The sequence below is a fragment of the Medicago truncatula genome, chromosome 7 (genome assembly GCF_003473485.1).
Source record: "Medicago truncatula cultivar Jemalong A17 chromosome 7, MtrunA17r5.0-ANR, whole genome shotgun sequence".
Classification (NCBI taxonomy): Eukaryota; Viridiplantae; Streptophyta; class Magnoliopsida; order Fabales; family Fabaceae; genus Medicago; species Medicago truncatula.
The window spans coordinates 9900335-9920538 of record NC_053048.1 but is presented as its reverse complement, the minus strand read 5'-3'; the positions used below and the strand labels follow the sequence as shown (position 1 = coordinate 9920538).

The 20204-nt window shown below is 38.0% G+C and overlaps 1 protein-coding gene across 1 annotated transcript; it reads right to left on the bottom strand.

Moving 5' to 3' along the window:
• Nucleotides 1–12632: 12632 nt before the first annotated feature.
• Nucleotides 12633–17861, bottom strand: LOC112416565 (uncharacterized). Its single transcript, XM_024770801.2, has one exon. It carries the CDS (start codon nt 17859–17861, stop codon nt 12633–12635), a length of 5229 nt encoding a protein of 1742 aa, XP_024626569.2.
• Nucleotides 17862–20204: the final 2343 nt, after the last annotated feature.

Below are 20204 nucleotides of genomic sequence, written 5' to 3'. Positions count from 1 at the left end.
AAATTATCAGCGATGTCGGTGTGTCAGTGTCCGTATCCGTGCTTCACCACTGGTTATGTTTAATTATATCCATATTATATAATTATCGGTGTTTGTTTTAGTGTTTGTTTCGGTGCTTCATGGACAATTCTTGGACCATTTTTCTACTGTCACAAAACCAGGTCCCTTATGATAAATGTCATTTTTTCCTTTCTTTAGTACACTCCTAGTTGTTTTGCATCTGAACTTTGCTTGATTCACTTTCAAGACCTTAATTCACAATCAGTTAAATTCCTTATGTCGGTGTGTTTATGTAATGAGTCTATAATCTTTTTAGTTACATAGGAGTTGCAAGCAATTGGATATAGAAGTGGTAAAAGTGACTTTGTAGAAGATTGAACATTAGACATTAGCTTCACCAATGCAAATTAAGCTCCTATCAACTTTGCATTATTCATTATTGATGATATAAGATTCTTCTTTCATTCTTGCTTCAAAGCATTCACCCTTATCTTGGTTAAAAATATTGCAAACTTATGCAGCATTGACACTTCAGATACGTTGTGTTTGGTGTCTGACACATGTTAATTTCGTACATTGAAATGAAACCGGCGCATTTAGTTACATTAACTGCGCCCATTTTTTTAAATTATTACCGTTGTCACGTGTCAATGTAGTGTCTGATATTCATGTTTGTGCTAGTGAGTCATATGCAAACAAGTATTGGTTTTATACTCATGCAGTTTGAATGAGTTTTTTAAGCATCAACATATTGTTTAAACTTTTTAACTACTCTACTAATTGATTAAAAGGGTAATGAGGTGGTAAGAGTAATCTGTCATGTGCTAACCCTGTTGAAGTTGAAACTTTGGCTGCATAAATTATATGTTAATAATATTATATTGATAACATAAAGTAGTTGTTGAATGTTGTTCTGATTGAAAATATATATAATAAACTCTTATCTTGGAGAAGGTGAAATTTTTCAAACAAGTAATTTGTTTTAAGAGGATTGCGGCTCTCCATAAGCTGTCAACACTGATCTTGTAATCTCAAGAGATGGGGTTCAAATCGCTCGGAGTAAATAGTCATTTTAATCTTTAAATCTAAAGGACGATATCTTTATACTCGAGTGTATTAAAATTATAAAACATCATTGATTGACACATATTTGATTACCAAACTGACTAATGAGAGGTATATTTGAGCATAATCATTAATTTGATTTTGCTTGATACATTTAATGACCAAAATGACCGTTAAATCGGATAATATTTTTCAATTTTTATAAAAAAAATACAAAGAATATTGCTGCTGACAAACTGCCAAAATGTGTGTATAGTTTTTAGTACCACTGCATGGTGGTTTTTATGAGCTCATTTTTTGGCTTCCAATGCAAGTTGATGTTTGAGCTCTTAATATTTAAACAAGTATTTATGACAATGACAAACAATGAAGGTGCCCATCTTCTCACTACTAATGCTTCAATGACATTTAATATATAATATATAAATAAATATATTCTTGTCAATATTAGTATTTGAGACTTGCTAACATACACTCATTTATTTTTTAGAATGATTATTTTAGGAAGTTATAGCTAAAAAAAATGGTCAGATATACTTGAAGGTGTAGTTTGTTAACATACTTCTTTAAAAAAAATGGGTGTATATTTGAAGCTTCTATAGGCGTTTGTAACGATGCATCCATTCGTTTTTTATAAGGAGTATGTTAGCAAATGATAACGAAATCGTGAACTTATCTTTTTGAATGCAAGTGGATTTGGCGTTCCCAATATTCAAACAGTTTTGATTGTAATAGATAGAGAAGTGGGTGAGGTTTAGTATGGGAAAGGAGAGTTGAAGTGTGTACACTTTGTCTTCATTTTGTTGAATAAACATAATTAGTCAGTAAATTTTCTTTTTAATGTTATATTTTTTTAACTGTTGTATATGCGAAGTATCTACAAGACAAATGCATTTTTATTTCATGAGATAAGGAAACAAAAATGAAAAATTAAGTGAAAGAATGAAAGTAATAAATCATTTGAAATTGGAAATGAACCAATGAGTTCAATTATTATATGGTTAAATCACATATTGAGCTGCTTAATTCTAATATGAAAAATTTAACAATTGAATGTATACTTTAGCTTAGGAATTCCTTGACATGATTGTAACTTTGTGTATGTTTAGTTTTATTTTTAGAGATTATGAAGCTGTGGAATTGATTATAACATGTTCAGTTGCTTTTAAATAGAATTGATTTTGACTTCAAAATTGATTCTTCTTTAGGATATAATTTATAGCCTTAGATTTATAATTGATTTTACGCACAAATTTATAATTTAACTCACTTTTAAATGAATGTATTCAATCACAAATTACCTTTAGTCGGAATAAATTTTACAAAATAAATTATTTTTAACACATAACCAAACATACACTGATGTAAAATTCAAGAGCTAGATCACATGTGTATTAGATTTGAAGGTCATATGAGATCTTTCTTTTGACGGACATATGATATGTTCAATATCATGTATTTTGTTTTCACAAAGTTCATCTAATTATCAATTTTATATTTTTGTTTTAAATAAAATTGTGACAATTGTTTTATATATCATACACTTTTATGAAAAAGTTAGTGTGAATCGAATTATAACTTCTTCCTTCTAGTTCACAAAATATATGGTAGTTAATTAGATATTATATAGTATTGAACAAACACTATGATTTGTTTATTGCAATTTAAAGTTGGCATGAAGAGCTTTGTGTGTTTTGCAATTGATTTTTGTCAACTCAAGCATGGCCATGAGTGGCTACCATGATTTTGCTTTCTCACTCAAATCTATTTGTGATTCTAATTTACATTTCATTTATGCATCCACCGATTCTCACCAATCATGCACATTTTCTTTTTGAAAATAAGAGAAAAAAAAGTGTGATTGATTGACTCTATCAATCACTTAATTTTTGGTCTCCAAAGATTTCTATGTTGAGTGACTTTTTGCCGGATTGAACCAATTGAAAAGTATCTAATTGTCAAAAAATAAAAGAAAATAATCGGTATTAATATTCTAGCTGCAACGATGTTGATATGTAAAGATCAGAGATCGACCCAAAATTCTACGCTTAAGATGTAGGTATGAGTCTAGGTACTACTAGATTATTTGAGAAAAAAATAATACTAGTTTACAAAAAAATTAAGTGCACTTTTAGTCCTTTAGATGGCAGTAGTGATGGAAATAGGTTAGATCGATCTACAAGGGTCTACGGTAGGTCAGATCAGGTCAAACCTTTTTTTTAAAGAGAAGACTCAAGCTTTTTTAGAAGTCTATTTATATTAAAAGGTCAGGCCACATGCCATTCAAAAAGTCTATTAATCCTATTAGACAGTCCTATTTAAGTAAATATAAATAATATTATTTATTATTATATTATATTTTGTTCTTTGAATTAAAATAAAAATTTATCAACTTTTTCAATAAGTTAAGCTTATTAGTATACATTAATTTTTTCATGTTTAAATGTATTATTATAAACTAGAATTGAAATATGATACGATATATAGTCAAATTCCTTAAAAATTCACGTTGATTATCAAAAGAGAATTTAAACTAATTGATATATTAGTCAGCTAGTCTATTTAAACATAGATCGCATTGCTTATTTAAATATGTTCATATGAAATATTCTTTTAAACATGCTAGCAGACCGTATAAGGCTTTCAAAAGGTCAGACTCATGCCTAAAATGTAAGCCTATGCGAAAAAGAAATAATTGTTGTGATTCTTTCAACGAAATAGTTTTTTAAATTGACTGATTAAGTAATTATACAAATTGATGGTGGTTTGATAGCATCAAATTTATGTCCAGAAAGTAGAACTAGAGTTTAGAAAAAAATCATACGTGTATTAAAGAAAAAAAAGTAACATGTAATTTTTTAATTTAAGTGGAGAGTGGGTATTATAATTTTCTTTTAAGCCCGTAATTTTTGGAGGTTCGATTCGGTAGAACCTCTTACACTCCCTAGAGTCCGGCCCTGTATATGAATGTACCTAACTCTTTGATTCACGATTTTTGTCCCTCCCAATCAATTGAAACATATGAACGATACAATTAAAACATGTCGACTTTGTCATGACAGATTCTTGTGTCATTCATTCACGACAAATATGATTTTTTATTTAGTAGAGAGTCAATTCTCGAAATTGAAACATAAATACTAATTTCATATTCATTAATTTTAAGCCAAAAATAAAAATAAAAAAGAGATTTTCATATAATTTTTGCATTTGAATTTTTCTACAAATATTTTACCTTTGTTTTTAAGGATACACCAAGTCATGCCTTGATGGAGAAGTTTCGGTGTGTGAAAAGAAAAAGAAAAATCAATAGACAATATCATTACATGCCAACAAAGAAAGTATTTTGCCCAACTTGATACTTAAGCTTAGATATATTGTTTCTTTATTTGGGCGTGCCATAGTTTTAAATTGATTTGTCTGCAAATCAACCTTTTAATGTAACCTTATATCACCCAATTACATAATTAATTATTAATTATATTACTCACTTCCCTTTTTGTATTATATATATGCTTTGATCTTTAACCATCATAATTTACATTTAATATCCCTTCTAAAAAAATTACATTTATACATATCCTGTTGCCAATCTGATTTTATACTAAAAATCGCCAAATTGGAATAATCAATAAAGGGCTTTCTCACACTCAACTCAATATCCATCTTTCTCTTATTTCAAGTATGAGTTGGCATCAAATCTGTATTTGACAATAACCCAGAATCTCAAAAGATATCCAAAATGGAAATTGATTTCATATGGGCAAATTCTTATTTACATATTAACAAAAGATGAATAAAGTTAGGGATGACAATTGGACCCAGGCCCAGTGGATACCCACATAAAATATCCACAATGGGTAGGGAAAAACCCCGCTATCATGGGTCTGGGGACGGGGACGGGGACGGGTAATAGCCACGAATTTAAATTGATATGGGCACGGGTAAGGGTACTACACTGTCCAGCCCCACAACCCCTCATATACATATTTATTTTTTTAATACAATAACAACTCCATCCTGCCGGTGTACAATTTTTTAGAGATATTTTAGATGTTTTTAATTTGACTAAATACTACGATTCATATTATTTTATGAGTTAATTTTAAAAGTTTTAGACCATAGTTTTATTTCAATTGTGATGTTTTTATTGTCTTTTCATAGTTAAAGTGCGGGTATGGGCACTTAGGTACCCATAGGGCATGGGAAAGGGCATTAAAGTTGTTGCCCACGAGGGTACGGACACAAGTACGGATAATTTTTACAAATGAGGGTATGGGGATGAGCATTGTAGTACCCTACCGATTGGGTACCCATTGTCATCCCTAAATAGAGTTATATATGATGAGTTTACATCAATCAAAATCATTTATTTATTTTTACCTTAATAGCAGTTTTGACCTCCTATGTTTTAAAAAGTTGCGATTTTGGCCCCCTAACAAAATAAAATACAAAATCGCCCCTTAAGTATTGCCCATTTTGCAATTTTGGCCCCCAGACCAATTTTGACCAAGTCAATGCACATGTGGACGCCACGTGTGAAATTATTATTATTTTTTAATTAATTAATTTTTTAATAATAAAAAAAATTACACACGTAGCGCCCACGTCAGATTTGACTTGGTCAAAATTGATCTGGGAGGCCAAAACTGCAAAAGGGGCAATACTTAAAGGGCAGTTTTGTATTTTATTTTGTTAAGGGGCTAAAATCGCAACTTTTTAAAACATAGGGGGCCAAAACTGCTATTAAACCTTTATTTTTCAAAATGTTATAAAATGATGAAAGATAAATGAGTAACTCTATTCACCTTTTGTTGATAGATAATATAGTTGTCATATTTTGTTTTTGTTGGTTCACAATCCTTTCCATGCATGTTTCAAGTGAAACAAAGTTTTCCATGCAAGATTCTCATATTCCTTTTTTTTAATTAGGGTATGCAATTCCATATATCTTTTAACTCTTACTAGAATAATATTGATGTACTTTCATCACGCACCAGGGTTGAATTTGTTTAATAAATATTATGGATTTTTTTTTATGAAGGTAGTTTAGTCTTTTTATAGTTTCTTGGTGCAAGCTTGATGCTTACACTCAATGATGGAAGAAAAGATAGAGTTCAAAACGTTTTGGTAAAGATATGAAAGTTTTGTTATGTGATGAGAACGAAGAGAGTTTAGTTTGGTGAATGTAAGATTGAATTGAGATTATGAAACTGATAAATCAACCTATGTTTGTTAATAATAGTTAGTTATTTAGGTGGTGACGTGTGACGCAATTTGCCATAGTGTAGTCTATTAGTAAAATTATGAATTGAGATTGAATAAAGGTTGAATTGATATTATAAAACTGATTAAAAACACATGTACTAATAGGCTAAACTGTGGCAAATTGCTTCACACGTCACCACCTAAATAACTAACTATTATTAACAAACATAGGTTGATTTATCAATAGCATGCTGTCTGTAATTCAACTATGGAACAACAAATATACAAATCAATCAACTTGGATGATTCCGAATATCTATCTAAATTACATGCCTAAGAAGTAAGACAGATTGTATAAGTCTGTCATTTCAAATTCTTTCATCATTGTCGCGTCATTTTTGGAGATCAAGGCTATTTGATTAGCTTTTGACTCACTAATTATTTCACGACTGAACATTTAATTTTATTTAAGAAAAGGGGAAAAAAGTTCAAACTACCCCTATTTGAAAAGATTTAGGGTTCGGGGGTTAGTTACATAAAGGGAAGGTATTAGCACCCTCTATGTCCGTAGTACTCTACGGGAACCTCTTGATTTTATTTAATTAGTGTGCTATAACTTGCTTGCTTATTTTTGAAAAGAAGGAATTAAAGTGGAAAAATAAAGACCTAATTATCTACATTTTTTATTGATTTGGAAGGACATGGTCCTCTGCCTACGTACCCGTGAGGGATCAAAACCTCGTAGTTCGGGGTAGAAAACAACGTTTGATTGGTTTTGTGTTTTTTTATTAGTTTTTGAAAAAGGTTTTAAAAATAAAGGCCAAGTGGCAAATAAGAATTTGTTTGTGTTTTTTATTAAAAAAAGATAACTCGAAGTATGATTAAATTGATTGATATTTGATTGAGAAAATAAAATGAAAAAAGGACGATCACTTGATTTAGGATCAAGGTTTATTATGGAAAAATGTTTTTTTTGTGATTTTTTGGTTATTTGCATGTTTTTGTGATTTTTGAATAAATACATAAACTAACGGAGCATAAAGAATAAAAGCGCGGCTACCCTAAGTTAGAAATATAAAATCTATGACTATTACATAAAAAGCCTATTTACATTCTAAGGTCTGCAATAAAATTAAAATGCTAAGAAAAATAAATAAATACGAAAAAGAAATAAAAAAAAGGTCCAAACACATGGTGGGGTGCAGTGGTAAACAGGGGTGTGCAGAAAGCAGAAAAAAAGAATTGGGCTTAAGGAAACGAACCGGGTCGCGGGTCATGGGTCATGGGTTGACCCGTTTGGGGGATATATAAGGGTTGTAAACCCTAAATTTCTCATTTTCTTCTCCCTCCTTCTCTCTCTTCCGTTCTCTTTCTCTCTCTAGCTCTCCTCTCTCTCTTCTTCTCCGGCGAAGGGGATGGGGGTTCCGGCGGTGGTTGGCCGGCCAGTGCGGCGGCGCCACCGCGCCGGAACCCTAACAGCTTATTATTTTTTTGATTTTTTCGCTCTTTCTCTTCCACTTCTCTCCCTCCGTTCACTTCTAAACCTAGATGTTCAAAAATATACACACAGAGACCTAGATCTAAAGGTGAAGAAAATACTACCTCTTTTTGTTTTTTTTCCGTGAATCTGGTTTTGTTATGGTGTTGGATTGCGCTGCTGTGTGCTTGGGGGCGTGTCGCTCCTGTGTGTGTGCGCGTGTGTTGTGTTGCGCGGTTCCCTTTTGTGCGTGCGCGCCTCTGTGTTTGCGTGTGTGTGTTGTGTTGCGCGCGGCCGTGTTTCCGTTTCTGTGCGTGCTTCTCTGGTTTCTGTTGTGTTGCCGTGTTGTTGGTGTCGCGGTTCTGTGCGATGTGTTTGTTGTATTGCCGTACTGCGGTTCTGTGCGATGCCTCTGTTTTTTGTTGTTCCCGTATTCTGTTGTTCCCGTATTCTGTTGTGGTTTTCTTTGTTATGCAGGTTATGTATTTATAGTGCTGTTTGGGGACAAGGATTTGTTACAAAAATTGCAGATTTTAGGAGATTGAGACGGAGATAGGCGCGTAACAGACTGGATGAGGATGAGGATGATGGTTTGTGATTTGTTACGCATGAACCTGGACTGTTCTTGGGACTCATGGACATTTTTGGGACTTTGGACAATTTTGGGATTTAATAAAAAGAAAAATTAATAATAAAAGGATAATGTCTATATTTTTAGTTTTAAAAAGGATAAAAAGGAAAATTTAAAATGGGAATAAAAGAAATTTAATCTAAATTTAGACTAAAGTTAAAATAAAAATTTAAAAGATGGAAATAAATTTTAGACTGAGAGAAGAGGGCCCGATTCGGAATTTTATGAGGTATTTCAAAATACCTCCCTGCCGAATTTTTCACTGAAATGTGAGTCTGGTCCGAGTTCGGAGACGTGTGTCAGTGGAGCCTTAGGTCAAAATTTGGGGTATGACAGATGCCCCTATTTAAGTTTCTTCGCTCAGAGATTCGAAGGTAAAATCTTTGACTCGACGAGCCGAAGAGACTTGAATACAAAAGTGCACCAATTTTGACCTAAGAGGTTTATGAATGCTCATGATTTAATTATGAATGCATGATGACAGTGACGGCTCGACTGGAATAAAAAGACACTAGGATACCCGAATTCTTCGAAGAAAGGGATCCGACTTTACTGGGGAATCTGGTTTCACTGGGGAAAATGGTTGTTCCTCATTGTCTCGATATCTCGAAACAAAGCGCAAATGGTTCAGACTCCAATGTCCATTTGTGGACTTGGTTTTGAAAATGAAATAATAGAAGGATACAAGCTATTTGTTGGTTGAAATTGGCCACTTGTTACAGGCTGTTCGTTGGTTGGAACTGGTCGCTGAGCATAAAGGTAAAAGATTGACATGAGTTGTTCGTTTGTTGGAACTAGTTGCTCGGAAGGTAAAAAACATTGGCATAGGCTTATTCGTTTGTTGGAATCGGTCGCTGGGCGTAAAGATAAAAGATTGACATGAGTTGTTCGTTTGTTGGAACTAGTTGCTCGGAAGGTAAAAAACATTGGCATAGGCTATTCGTTTGTTGGAATCGGTCGCTTGAAAAGTTTGGATTGGTGACATCTCTAGGACAGCTACGCTGGGGATGATACCTGGAGTTTGAAGTTGACATCGAGTTTAACTAGCGTTGTGACTAGTACGGCTTTCCGCCGGGGATGATACTTCGAAACTAAAGTTGAAATTGGCATTGATTAGTGACATGATTTAGCACGGCTTTTCGCCGGGCATGACACCTTTGAAATTTGAAATTGAAATTGACATTGATTAGTGACATAACTAGCACGGCTTTACGCCGGGGATGACACTTTTGAATTTGAAATTGAAATTGACATTGATTAGTGACATAACTAGCACGGCTTTACGCCGGGGATGACACTTTTGAATTTGAAATTTGAAATGGAAGGCGCTCATTTGTAGAAACTTGCGGCTTGACACAATGGTAAGCTTTGACTGATGCAATTATGTGTGAATTGATGTTATGCATATGTCGTGTACGCGTAAACGTATGATTATGTGAAAATAATGGTGAATGCATGATTGCATGAATGTATGGATATATGAATGTACATGACTCGTGAATCGATGAACTGAGACAAGACAGGTAAGATGGGAGTCGGACCGACATTGCATTACAAACATTCGGCAACCTTCCTTGGAGATGATATTATTGTGAGCAAATCGAGCCGTTGATGGTGTAAGAACCTGGCACTAGGTAGCCACTGGTGCCTCCTGGGGGGTGAGCCCATTGTCGATGAAAGAAGTCTGAAGAAGTCGCCATTTGTAAACCGGCACAGAGTGTCCTTCCATTGGTATGCTTCAGCAGTCATACCTTTTGTTTTATTTGAAAAAAATCCCTAATTTTTGCCTGGACCGCCCTTTCGGGTTTTCAGTCCACCGGGAATATTTTTGTTTTGCCCCTAATTTTTGCCTGGACCGCCCTTTCGGGTTTTCAGTCCACCGGGACGCTCTTTGTTGCCTAAGTCGCCTTTTCAGGTTTTCAACTTAGCGAGCTTCTTTGTATTATTTTTGTATTTGTTTATTCAGAGACTTTCCTTAGTGTCGAGCCACGCTTTTAGCAGGATCTAACCTCTCTTGAGTTGATATATGCCTTTCTTACTCCCGAGTGCCAAGTTGTATCTATTTGTTTATGCTTTTTATTATATAACCCCTTTTTAGAAATCTATTTCAAAGTATTATCATCAGTAAAAGAGGAAAAAATCGAGAAACAGAACAAGTAGGAGTCAAAAGAGAGGTAAAGGCTCAAAGTTTATTAATCGAATGACGCTATGCCAATGGCATGACTTCATGGAGTTATTTACAAAGTTTGAAAAGAAATGGTAATTTAAAATGGAAAGGTACGTTGAACTTCATAACCCTATTGTTCTCTAGCAACTTTGAAATCCGTTATCTTGTGGCTCGAATGCTTTTGATACAGGTATGCCCCAAGTGTATCTGTGTTCGACTGGATGCAGTTACTTTGTCTCTTTTTTTTCTCCTTAACTTTTGCATAGACTGCCCTTTCGGGTTTTCACTCTATCAGGATGATGATCTCTGTTTATTGTCTCTAATTTTTGCCTGGACCGCCCTTTCGGGTTTTCAGTCCACCGAGACGCTCATTTTTGCCTAAGCCGCCCTTTTCGGGTTTTCGACTTACCGAGCTGTTCTTTAAAATTTTTAGACAAAGTATTTCTTGACTGCATCTGTGTTCACAGGTCGTGGAAGTTCTTCACCGTCCATGGTTTGTAGAGTCATGGCACCACCTGAGAAGGCTCTTTTAACAACATACAGACCTTCATAATTAGGAGCCCACTTGCCTCGGGAGTCTGGTTGGAAAGAGAAAATCTTTTTGAGCACAAGATCACCTTCTTTAAACTCACGGGGACGAACTTTCTTGTCAAAAGCCTGTTTCATCCTTTTTTGATATAACTGTCCGTGACATAGGGCTGTCATGCGCTTTTCTTCAATCAGATTCAACTGGTCGTATCTATTCTGAACCCATTCAGCTTCTGATAAGTCAGCCTCCATTAGGACTCTTAATGATGGAATTTCGACTTCTACAGGAAGTACTGCCTCCATGCCATATACCAGGGAGAAAGGGGTTGCCCCTGTTGATGTGCGTACAGAAGTACGATATCCATGTAATGCAAAGGGAAGCATTTCATGCCAATCTTTATAAGTCACCACCATCTTCTGGACAATCCTCTTTATATTCTTATTTGCAGCTTCGACAGCACCATTCATTTGGGGTCTGTAAGGTGAAGAGTTATGGTGCTCGATCTTGAAATCATCACACAATTCTTTCATCATCTTGTTGTTTAGATTTGTTCCGTTGTCGGTGATGATCCGGTTGGGGATGCCATAGCGACAAATGATATGATTCTTGATAAATTTGACCACTACTTGCTTGGTCACATTGGCATATGATGCGGCCTCAACCCACTTAGTGAAGTAGTCAATAGCCACTAAGATAAAACGGTGTCCATTTGAAGCTTTGGGCTCAATCCTTCCGATCATGTCAATGCCCCACATAGAGAAAGGCCACGGGGAGGAAAGCAAATTAAGTGTAGTTGACGGCATATGAATCTTGTCGGCGTATATCTGACACTTGTGACACTTTCTGGTATGCTTGTAGCAATCTGATTCCATTGTCGTCCAGTAGTAGCCTGCTCGCAATATCTTTTTAGCCATTGTGTGCCCATTAGGATGAATTCCGAAAGATCCTTCGTGTATTTCATGTATCAATAAATCAGCTTCATATTTGTCTACACATCTGAGCAAGACCGTGTCAAAGTTTCTTTTGTACAAGATATCCCCATTCAGGAAGAAATTACTAGATAATCTTCTGAGAGTCTTCTTATCTTTGTTGGATGCTCCAGGAGGATACTCTCGAGTTTGGAGAAACACCTTAATATCATGAAACCAGGGTTTATTGTCGAAAACTGCTTCAGCGGCAAACACATAAGCGGGTCTATCAAGGAATTTGACATTGATTAGTGGCACGTCATTGTGATGATTCACCTTGATCATTGAAGACAGTAGCCAAGGCATCAGCCATCTGATTCTCATCCCGAGGGATATGATGTAATTCCACTTTGTTGAAGAAGGTCAATAAACGTCTTGCATAGTCTCGATAAGGTATTAGTCCTGCGTGAAGAGTTTCCCATTTTCCTTTGATCTGGTTGATTACAAGAGCTGAATCTCCATATATTTCGATGTTCTTGATTCTTAGATCAATGGCTTCTTCAATACCCATGATGCAGGCTTCATATTCAGCGATGTTGTTCGTGCAGTCAAACCGGAGTCTTGCTGTGAAAGGGATGTGAGCACCCTTAGGAGTAAGGAGTACTGCCCCTATGCCGTTGGTATACATTGACAGCCCCATCAAATATTAAACCCCACACTGAATCTGGATCAGGTCCTTCTCCGAATAGTGGCTCGTCACAATCTTTCATCTTTAGATACATAATCTCTTCATCAGGAAAGTCAAACTTGATAGGTCGATAGTCTTCAAGTGGTTGGTGAGCTAAGTGATCAGCAAGAATACTGCCTTTAATTGCCTTCTGGGAACGGTACTCGATATCATATTCAGATAGTAGCATCTGCCACCGTGCAATCCTTCCTGTCAAAGCGGGCTTCTCAAATATGTACTTGATTGGATCCATTTTAGATACCAGCCACGTAGTGTGATTAATCATATAATGACGGAGGCGTTTGGCAGCCCAGGCTAGAGCACAACACGTCTTCTCGAGCATGGAGTAGCGAGATTCACATTCAGTAAACTTCTTGCTTAAATAATAAATGGCGTGCTCTTTTCTTCCGGTTTCATCTTGTTGTCCGAGCACACAACCCATGGAATTTTCTAACACTGTTAGGTACATGATCAAAGGTCTTCCTTCAACTGGAGGGATGAGAATCGGTGGTTCTAGCAAGTACTTCTTTATGCTGTCAAAAGCCTTCTGGCAATCTTCGGTCCACACAATACCTTGTTCTTTGCGGAGTAGTTTGAATATCGGCCCACAAGTTGCAGTCATATGAGAAATGAACCGGGAGATGTAATTTAGTCGTCCAAGAAAACCCCTTACTTCTTTTTCTGTTCTCGGAGCAGGCATCTCTCTGATGGCTTTGACTTTGTCAGGGTCTACTTCGATGCCTTTCTGGCTGACAATGAAACCTAGAAGCTTTCCGGATCTGACACCAAAAGTGCATTTGTTGGGATTTAGACGAAGTTTGTACTTCCTCAGGCGCTGGAACATCTTCTGTAGATACTTGACATGGTCTTCTTCAGTAATCGACTTGACTATCATATCATCCACATAGACCTCAATCTCTTTATGTATCATATCGTGGAAAAGAGTAGTCATACCCCTCTGATAAGTAGCTCCTGCATTGATTAAACCGAACGGCATTACTTTGTAGCAAAAAGTGCCCCAAGGTGTAATAAATGATGTTTTCTCTCTATCTTCGGGTGCCATCTTGATTTGATTATAACCGGAGAATCCATCCATGAATGAGAAGACTTTAGACTTGGCAGTACTGTCAACCAACACGTCAATATGAGGTAAAGGAAAGTCGTCTTTTGGGCTAGCTTTGTTTAAATCACGGTAGTCAACACACATTCTGACCTTACCATCTTTCTTTGGAACAGGCACTATGTTAGCTAACCATTGGGGGTAATTTGATGTGATGAGGAAACCAGCGTCGATCTGTTTCTGTACCTCTTCTTTGATTTTGAGAGCCATGTCAGGACGTGTTCTTCTCAACTTTTGTTTGACTGGCGGACATTCAGGTTTCAAAGGTAGGTGATGTACCACAATATCAGTGTCTAGACCTGGCATATCTTGGTAGGACCAGGCAAACACATCAACATATTCTTTGAGGAGCTCTATCACTTGCTTTTTAACACTTGTTTCGAGCGATGCCCCAACCTTGATTTCTTTCTTGTCTTCTTTGGTGCCCAAATTAATCACTTCTAGTTCGTCCTCATAAGGCTGAATGGTCTTCCTCTCTTGTTCGAGTAGTCGAGAGATTTCGTCAGGGATCTCTTCATTCTCTTCTTCCTCCGCCTCATAGACAGGGAACTCAAAGTTGGGAGCGATCATAGGATTATGTTGTTCAACGGGTTCGTTGATTTCTAATTTGGACAAGTGAGCAACAAAAGGAACATCTACAGCAACCCAATTGTGGCTGGATACTCCTGGCGTTATAAAACCTCGTGGCACGCTTTCAGGACCATCTTCAATGATCGCATGGATAAAGCCCGAACTGTGGAAAGTGCCCTTCTTCGCTGTGGACAAACCAGTAGATGGGAAGAAACCCAATCCTTCTCGGTGCTTGTTTTCTGGAAGCTCTATCAGCTTTCCCCAGCTTGTGGACCCTCCTGCTTGTATGACCTTCTGAGCATCTTTCAGAGACGAGATAGAGGCTTCATTCTTCTTGGTATTCTTATCTTCTATAGTAAACCCTTGAAAAGGTGTCCCTTCGACATCGTCTGCCCCAATGAAAGAGAAAGATGACAAATGACTCACCAATAAAGCCTCTTCACCGTTTACAGTTACTAGCTTCCCATTCTTTACAAACTTCAGCTTTTGATGCAGCGTGGATGTGACAGCCCCTGCCTCGTGAATCCAGGGTCGACCTAGTAAGCAACTATACGAAGCTTGAATGTCCATGACTTGAAAATTAACTTGGAAAACTTGTGGCCCAACTGTGATAGGTAGAACCACCTCACCAAGGACATCCTTCCTCGAGCCATCAAAAGCTTTCACCATTACCCCACTTCGTCTTAAAGGTGCGCCTTGGTAAGCGAGTTGGGTATAAGTTGTTTTGGACAACACATTCAAAGATGATCCAGTATCCACCAGTACATTTGACAAAGCATCGGTTTTACAGTTCACAGATATATGCAGCGCCCGATTGTGGTTCCTTCCTTCTGCTGGGAGCTCTTCATCACTGAAACTCAAGTTGTTGCATGCGGTGATGTTCCCTACTATTCCGCCAAACTGACCCACCGTTACATCATAATCCACAAAAGCTTGTTCTAAGACCTTCATTAATGCATCTTTATGGGCCTCAGAATTTAGTAATAAAGACATTATGGATATTTTGGATGGAGTCTGCATCAGTTGGTCAACAACCTTGTACTCGCTCTTCTTTATTAACTTGAGAATCTCATCAAACTCTGCACTTGTACCAGCCCCATTGGGTTGATCCACTTCTTTGGCGATACCAGCATCTTTAGTCCGAACCTCCTTGTTTATTGTAGCATCAATCTTCTTTGGGAACACTATGGGAACAACGCGCCCATTTCTCAGAACTCTACTGTCTTCAACAATATTATCCACACTAGACAAAGGCGGTATTGGAACCTCACGACCCTCTTCAATCATGGTGACATTGTATTTGTATGGAATGGCTTTTTCAGAAGCATATGGCAGTGGACCCGGTAAGCAGATCACCAGAGGGGTGATAGTTGCCTTTCGACTGTCATAAAATACCTCCAAAGGTCCTTCGGGAGTTATTACACACACATCATCACACTTCCTTTCGACCACAAGCTCTCCTCGGTCTAGAAGCCCTTGAATATCATTTCTTACTTTCTGACATCCTCCGGAGTTCATAAGGCATATTTCACAGAGATCATGATCATGCTCAAAAAGGTCGACTTTGCATAACTTGGCATGTAACGGAACCAAGGGTGTTCTGATATGTTGAACATTCTGAATGGGACGAGTCTTTTGACAATCTTCGATCATGTTGACTGTTGCGGCACCATGATTCGGCAATGGGTTTGTTTGAACATTTGGCGCCGAGTCTGTGAAAGTTATTTTTCCATCATTGATCAACCTCTGCACTGTGCTTTTAAAGGCATAACAAGTTTCAATGTTATGGCCACGGCCCCCTTCATGGAAGTCACAAGTCTGGTCAAGTCTATACCAAGATGGTAGTTTTTCTGGGATAGGAGGAGCTGTTCTAGTTTGGACAAGGTTTTTCTTGAGTAAGCCGGGAAGTAATTCTGCATAGGTGACTGGTATTGGGTTAATCGGCATTCTTGGTGGTCGAGGTTGTTGTGGGCGTTGTTGATAAGGTTGTTGTTGGAAATTTTGTTGAGGGTGTTGTTGGTATGGGAATTGTTGGTATGGTTGTTGTTGGTATGGTTGTTGAGTATTTTGTGGTGAAGGATTTTGTGGGAATTGAGGATATTGTGGTATTTGAGGATATTGCGGTATTTGAGGATATTGCGGTATTTGAGGATGGTTATTTGTTTGTTGAAAAGGGTGAGAGGTGGGTGTGATGGCGGCAATGTGTTGATAGGCTGGATAAGTTTGTTGAGGCCTTCCATGAGTCACCATACCGACTTCTTGCTCTTTCTTCCTCGGGAAATGATTCCCGGTCTTCTTGGTCCCACTGGCAGGAGTTGTATTCTTTACTAAGCGTCCTTCTCGGACTCCTTCTTCTAACTGTACTCCCATACCAACCATCTCCGCGAAGCTCTTTGGTGTACTCCCGACCATCTTTTTGTAATAAAAATGATTCAGAGTTTTTAGGAAGAGCTTGGTCATCTCTTTCTCCTCAATTCGTGGGCTGACTTGGGCAGCGGTGTCTCTCCACCGTTGGGCGTACTCTTTGAACGTCTCTTTATCTCCCTGAGTCATGGCTTGGAGATCACTTCGGTCCGGAGTCATGTCTACATTGTAACTGTACTGTTCCACAAAAGCTTCACAAAGGTCACGGAAAGTTTGAACCCTTGTTTTGTCTAGGTTTGTGTACCATTTTGAAGCAGGGCCGGTCAAGCTTTCTTGGAAGTAGTAAATAAGAATCTGATCATCTTGGGCATACGCAGGCATCCTTCTCACATACATTTTTAGATGTTCCTCAGGGCAAGAACTTCCTTTGTATTTCTCGAAATCTGGGATCTTGAATTTGTGAGGCACCTGCACACTCGGTACCAAACAGAGATCGTACGCAGTCTTCCCAAATTTCCCTTTTTCACGGAGGGCTTTCATGTCTCGGCGTAGTTCGTCATACTTTTCTCGTAGATCGCTTACTTCCTCGTAAGCCTCTGCATTCCCTGAATGAAAGATAGGCCCTTCGGTTTGCGGAATTGTATGTATCACAGGTGCTGAGTAGGTCATGGTGGCTGGAGTGACCCTCATGGCAGGTAGGGGTACTTGAGCCGTGTACTGGTGAGTGGGCATCTGTGCTTCACAAGTGATAGGACAAAATATCTCCCCAGCAGTGAAAGGTGGAAACCAAGGCGTGGAACGTTGCGGAGCGGACTGCGTTGGAGTGTCAGCACATAGTGTCCAAGAAGAAGATGCCTCGGCCTGAGTTCTGACAGGAGGAGGTGGAGGTGCTTGTGATCGGGCCTGCGCTTCTGTTATGGCCTGAGCTTGAGTTTGCGCTTGTGCCAATGCTTGCGCTTGTGTTTGAATCTGTGCTTGAGCTTGAGTCTGAGCTTCCGCCATTGTTTTTATTAATTCAGCCATCTCGTCCATCCTAGTCTGCATGGCTGTCATTTCTTCACGAAGTACCCGATTTTCCTGCTCAAGATAATCCATCTTCTTCTTTACGTTTGCTCGAGTGTAGTGAGTACGAGTTGACTTGTAGATGATACGTGGGGCCACCGTATGAAACGAGTTGACCCTTTTTCTGGAAAAGGAAGTTTGTGTGAGACTTTGATTTGAGACTATGAAATGCAGGATGATGCATGATGTTTATGCAAAAATAGACGTATATTTTTTTTATCGAAGGACTTATGAAAGTATTTTTGTAAATATCATAGTTGAGAGTTCCATTGAATAATTCGCATACTATAAGATAATTCCCTTTCTAGACAACGAAGCCAAGGGATAGACTTTGCAAAAAAATAAGATAAATATCTAACTTAAAGCTAAAAACAAAAATAAAAGAAAAACTGGGAACTCTCAAGCTCTTTGAAGTAGACTATTCATCAGAATCTGAATGTGCATCTTTGAAGAACTCCCAACGCTCCCCTGCGCTGATAAATTGTGATAGCCTTGTGCTCTGAGCTCGGATCTGAACATTCTTTTTTACTATTTGTCGTTTCAACTTGTGAACCTCATGCTCTCGTTGCTCTATCTCACCACTCATAGTCTCCATCTTGAGCATAGCTTCATCATACTTCCTCTTCCAAGTAGCACCCACATATTCCGATCGGGCCAACTTCTCTTGACATTCCTCCACAGTTGCGGGGGCCAAGGGTAAAGCCGGAGCTGGGGTTGTTGAAGATAGGTACCTTGGCAAATGATATGGTAAGACCAGATCGGAAGCTCTATTGATGACCCATTGAGTGTAAGACCCCTGTAAAGAGTCTGATCTCCTTGCCAACTGGCTTCTATTGAGTGTGCGAATGGCATGCCATGCTTGGACAAATCTCCCTCTTTTGTTTGAGGGATCTTCATGGTTGAAGTAGAATTCACCCTGTAAGTAGATGTTATCTGGCTTAGCTTCCATTGGACATCCGAACTGACGTTTGGCAAGGATAGGATTGTAGCTGATTCCTCCTTGCGTACCGAGAAGGGGTACATTTGAGTATTCTCCACAACTGACAATGATGTTCGTGAAGTTACAAGTGGCACGGTACCAGGTTATGTCGGATGGGGTAAGGGACATGATTCTTTTGGGCCAGGAGAGATTTTCTGGGTTGGCTTGAAAAGAGTGGGTCTGAGGTAAGTGAGAGGTAAACCATTTGTATAGTAAGGGTGCGCAACCAAGGATAGCTCCACGACCTACTTGGGTTCGATCGTGAATGGAATGATATATATCAGCTAACAATGTGGGGACTGGGTTCTTTGTGAGGAAAATTTGGATGGCATGGATGTCAACGTAGTTATCAATATTTGGGAATAATACTAGGCCATAGATGAGTAAAGCTAGGATAGAATAGAAGGCCTCAACATTGTTTGTTTTGGAGAAATCGGAGGCTTGTTGGTAAAGAAATTTAGTAGGTAAGCTTGGGAGATTCCCTTTTAGGGTAAGTTTTTCTTTTATGAGGGAGGTTTTGAGATGGAGGGCATTTGCAATGGTGGCAGCTTTGGGAAAGGGTTCTAAGCCAGTGAAAGGTACCTTATCAAGTACGGGTAGGCCAATTAAGTGAGAGTATTCTTCGAGGGTAGGCATAAGCTGGTAGTCGGGAAAGGTGAAACAGTGGTAAGCAGGGTCATAGAACTGGACCAAGGTCTCCAAGCACCCCTTATCGATATTTGTCCAGAGGACACCAAGCAACTTCCCATGCCGATCACAAAAATTCTCCAAGCTAGTTACTTCAAATGCAAGTTTCTTTAAGTTCTCTAGATCCAATTTCCTGAATGTAAACTTCCTAGTATTTCTTCTTTCCATGCCTATGATATTTACAAAAACAAGTATAAGCCCTTTGATATTTTTTGATGAAAAAAGATAAAATTATGAATGAATGCATGTATGCATGATTATGCGTAGGTTAAGCTCATCATGTTGGAGTTTAAAGGTAATAACCCCCATTTGGTAAGGACTATGGTTTCATTTGTACCTGTATCACGGGTTCTATCCAGTTCCCAAAGTCATCAACTACCTCCGAATGTTATCAGGTTACAAGACTACTCTTGATCCAATAATATCCGTAGGAAAGTTTCATTTGAGTGTAGTATCGCGTATCAACTAATTCAAGACTACTCTTGATTAGCCACCGCACTACGTCCTAAAAAGGCTAAGATGGGTTAAGGGTAACTAAAGGTCCTCAACTTCGACGGTCACTTGAAAATATAATGCCAACACGACTATTCATGCCAACATAGATTACTTTCAAGATTCCTCCATTGAGTGGGGTTGTACCACATGAACCTAAACACGAGACTTGACTCTCGGAAAGGCACTTTGGTTATACCACCGTCCTATCTTATGTT

Coding starts and splice junctions, on each gene's coding strand:
- LOC112416565 (XM_024770801.2), bottom strand. CDS start 17,861: ATGGATTATCTTGAGCAGGAAAATCGGGTACTTCGTGAAGAAATGACA.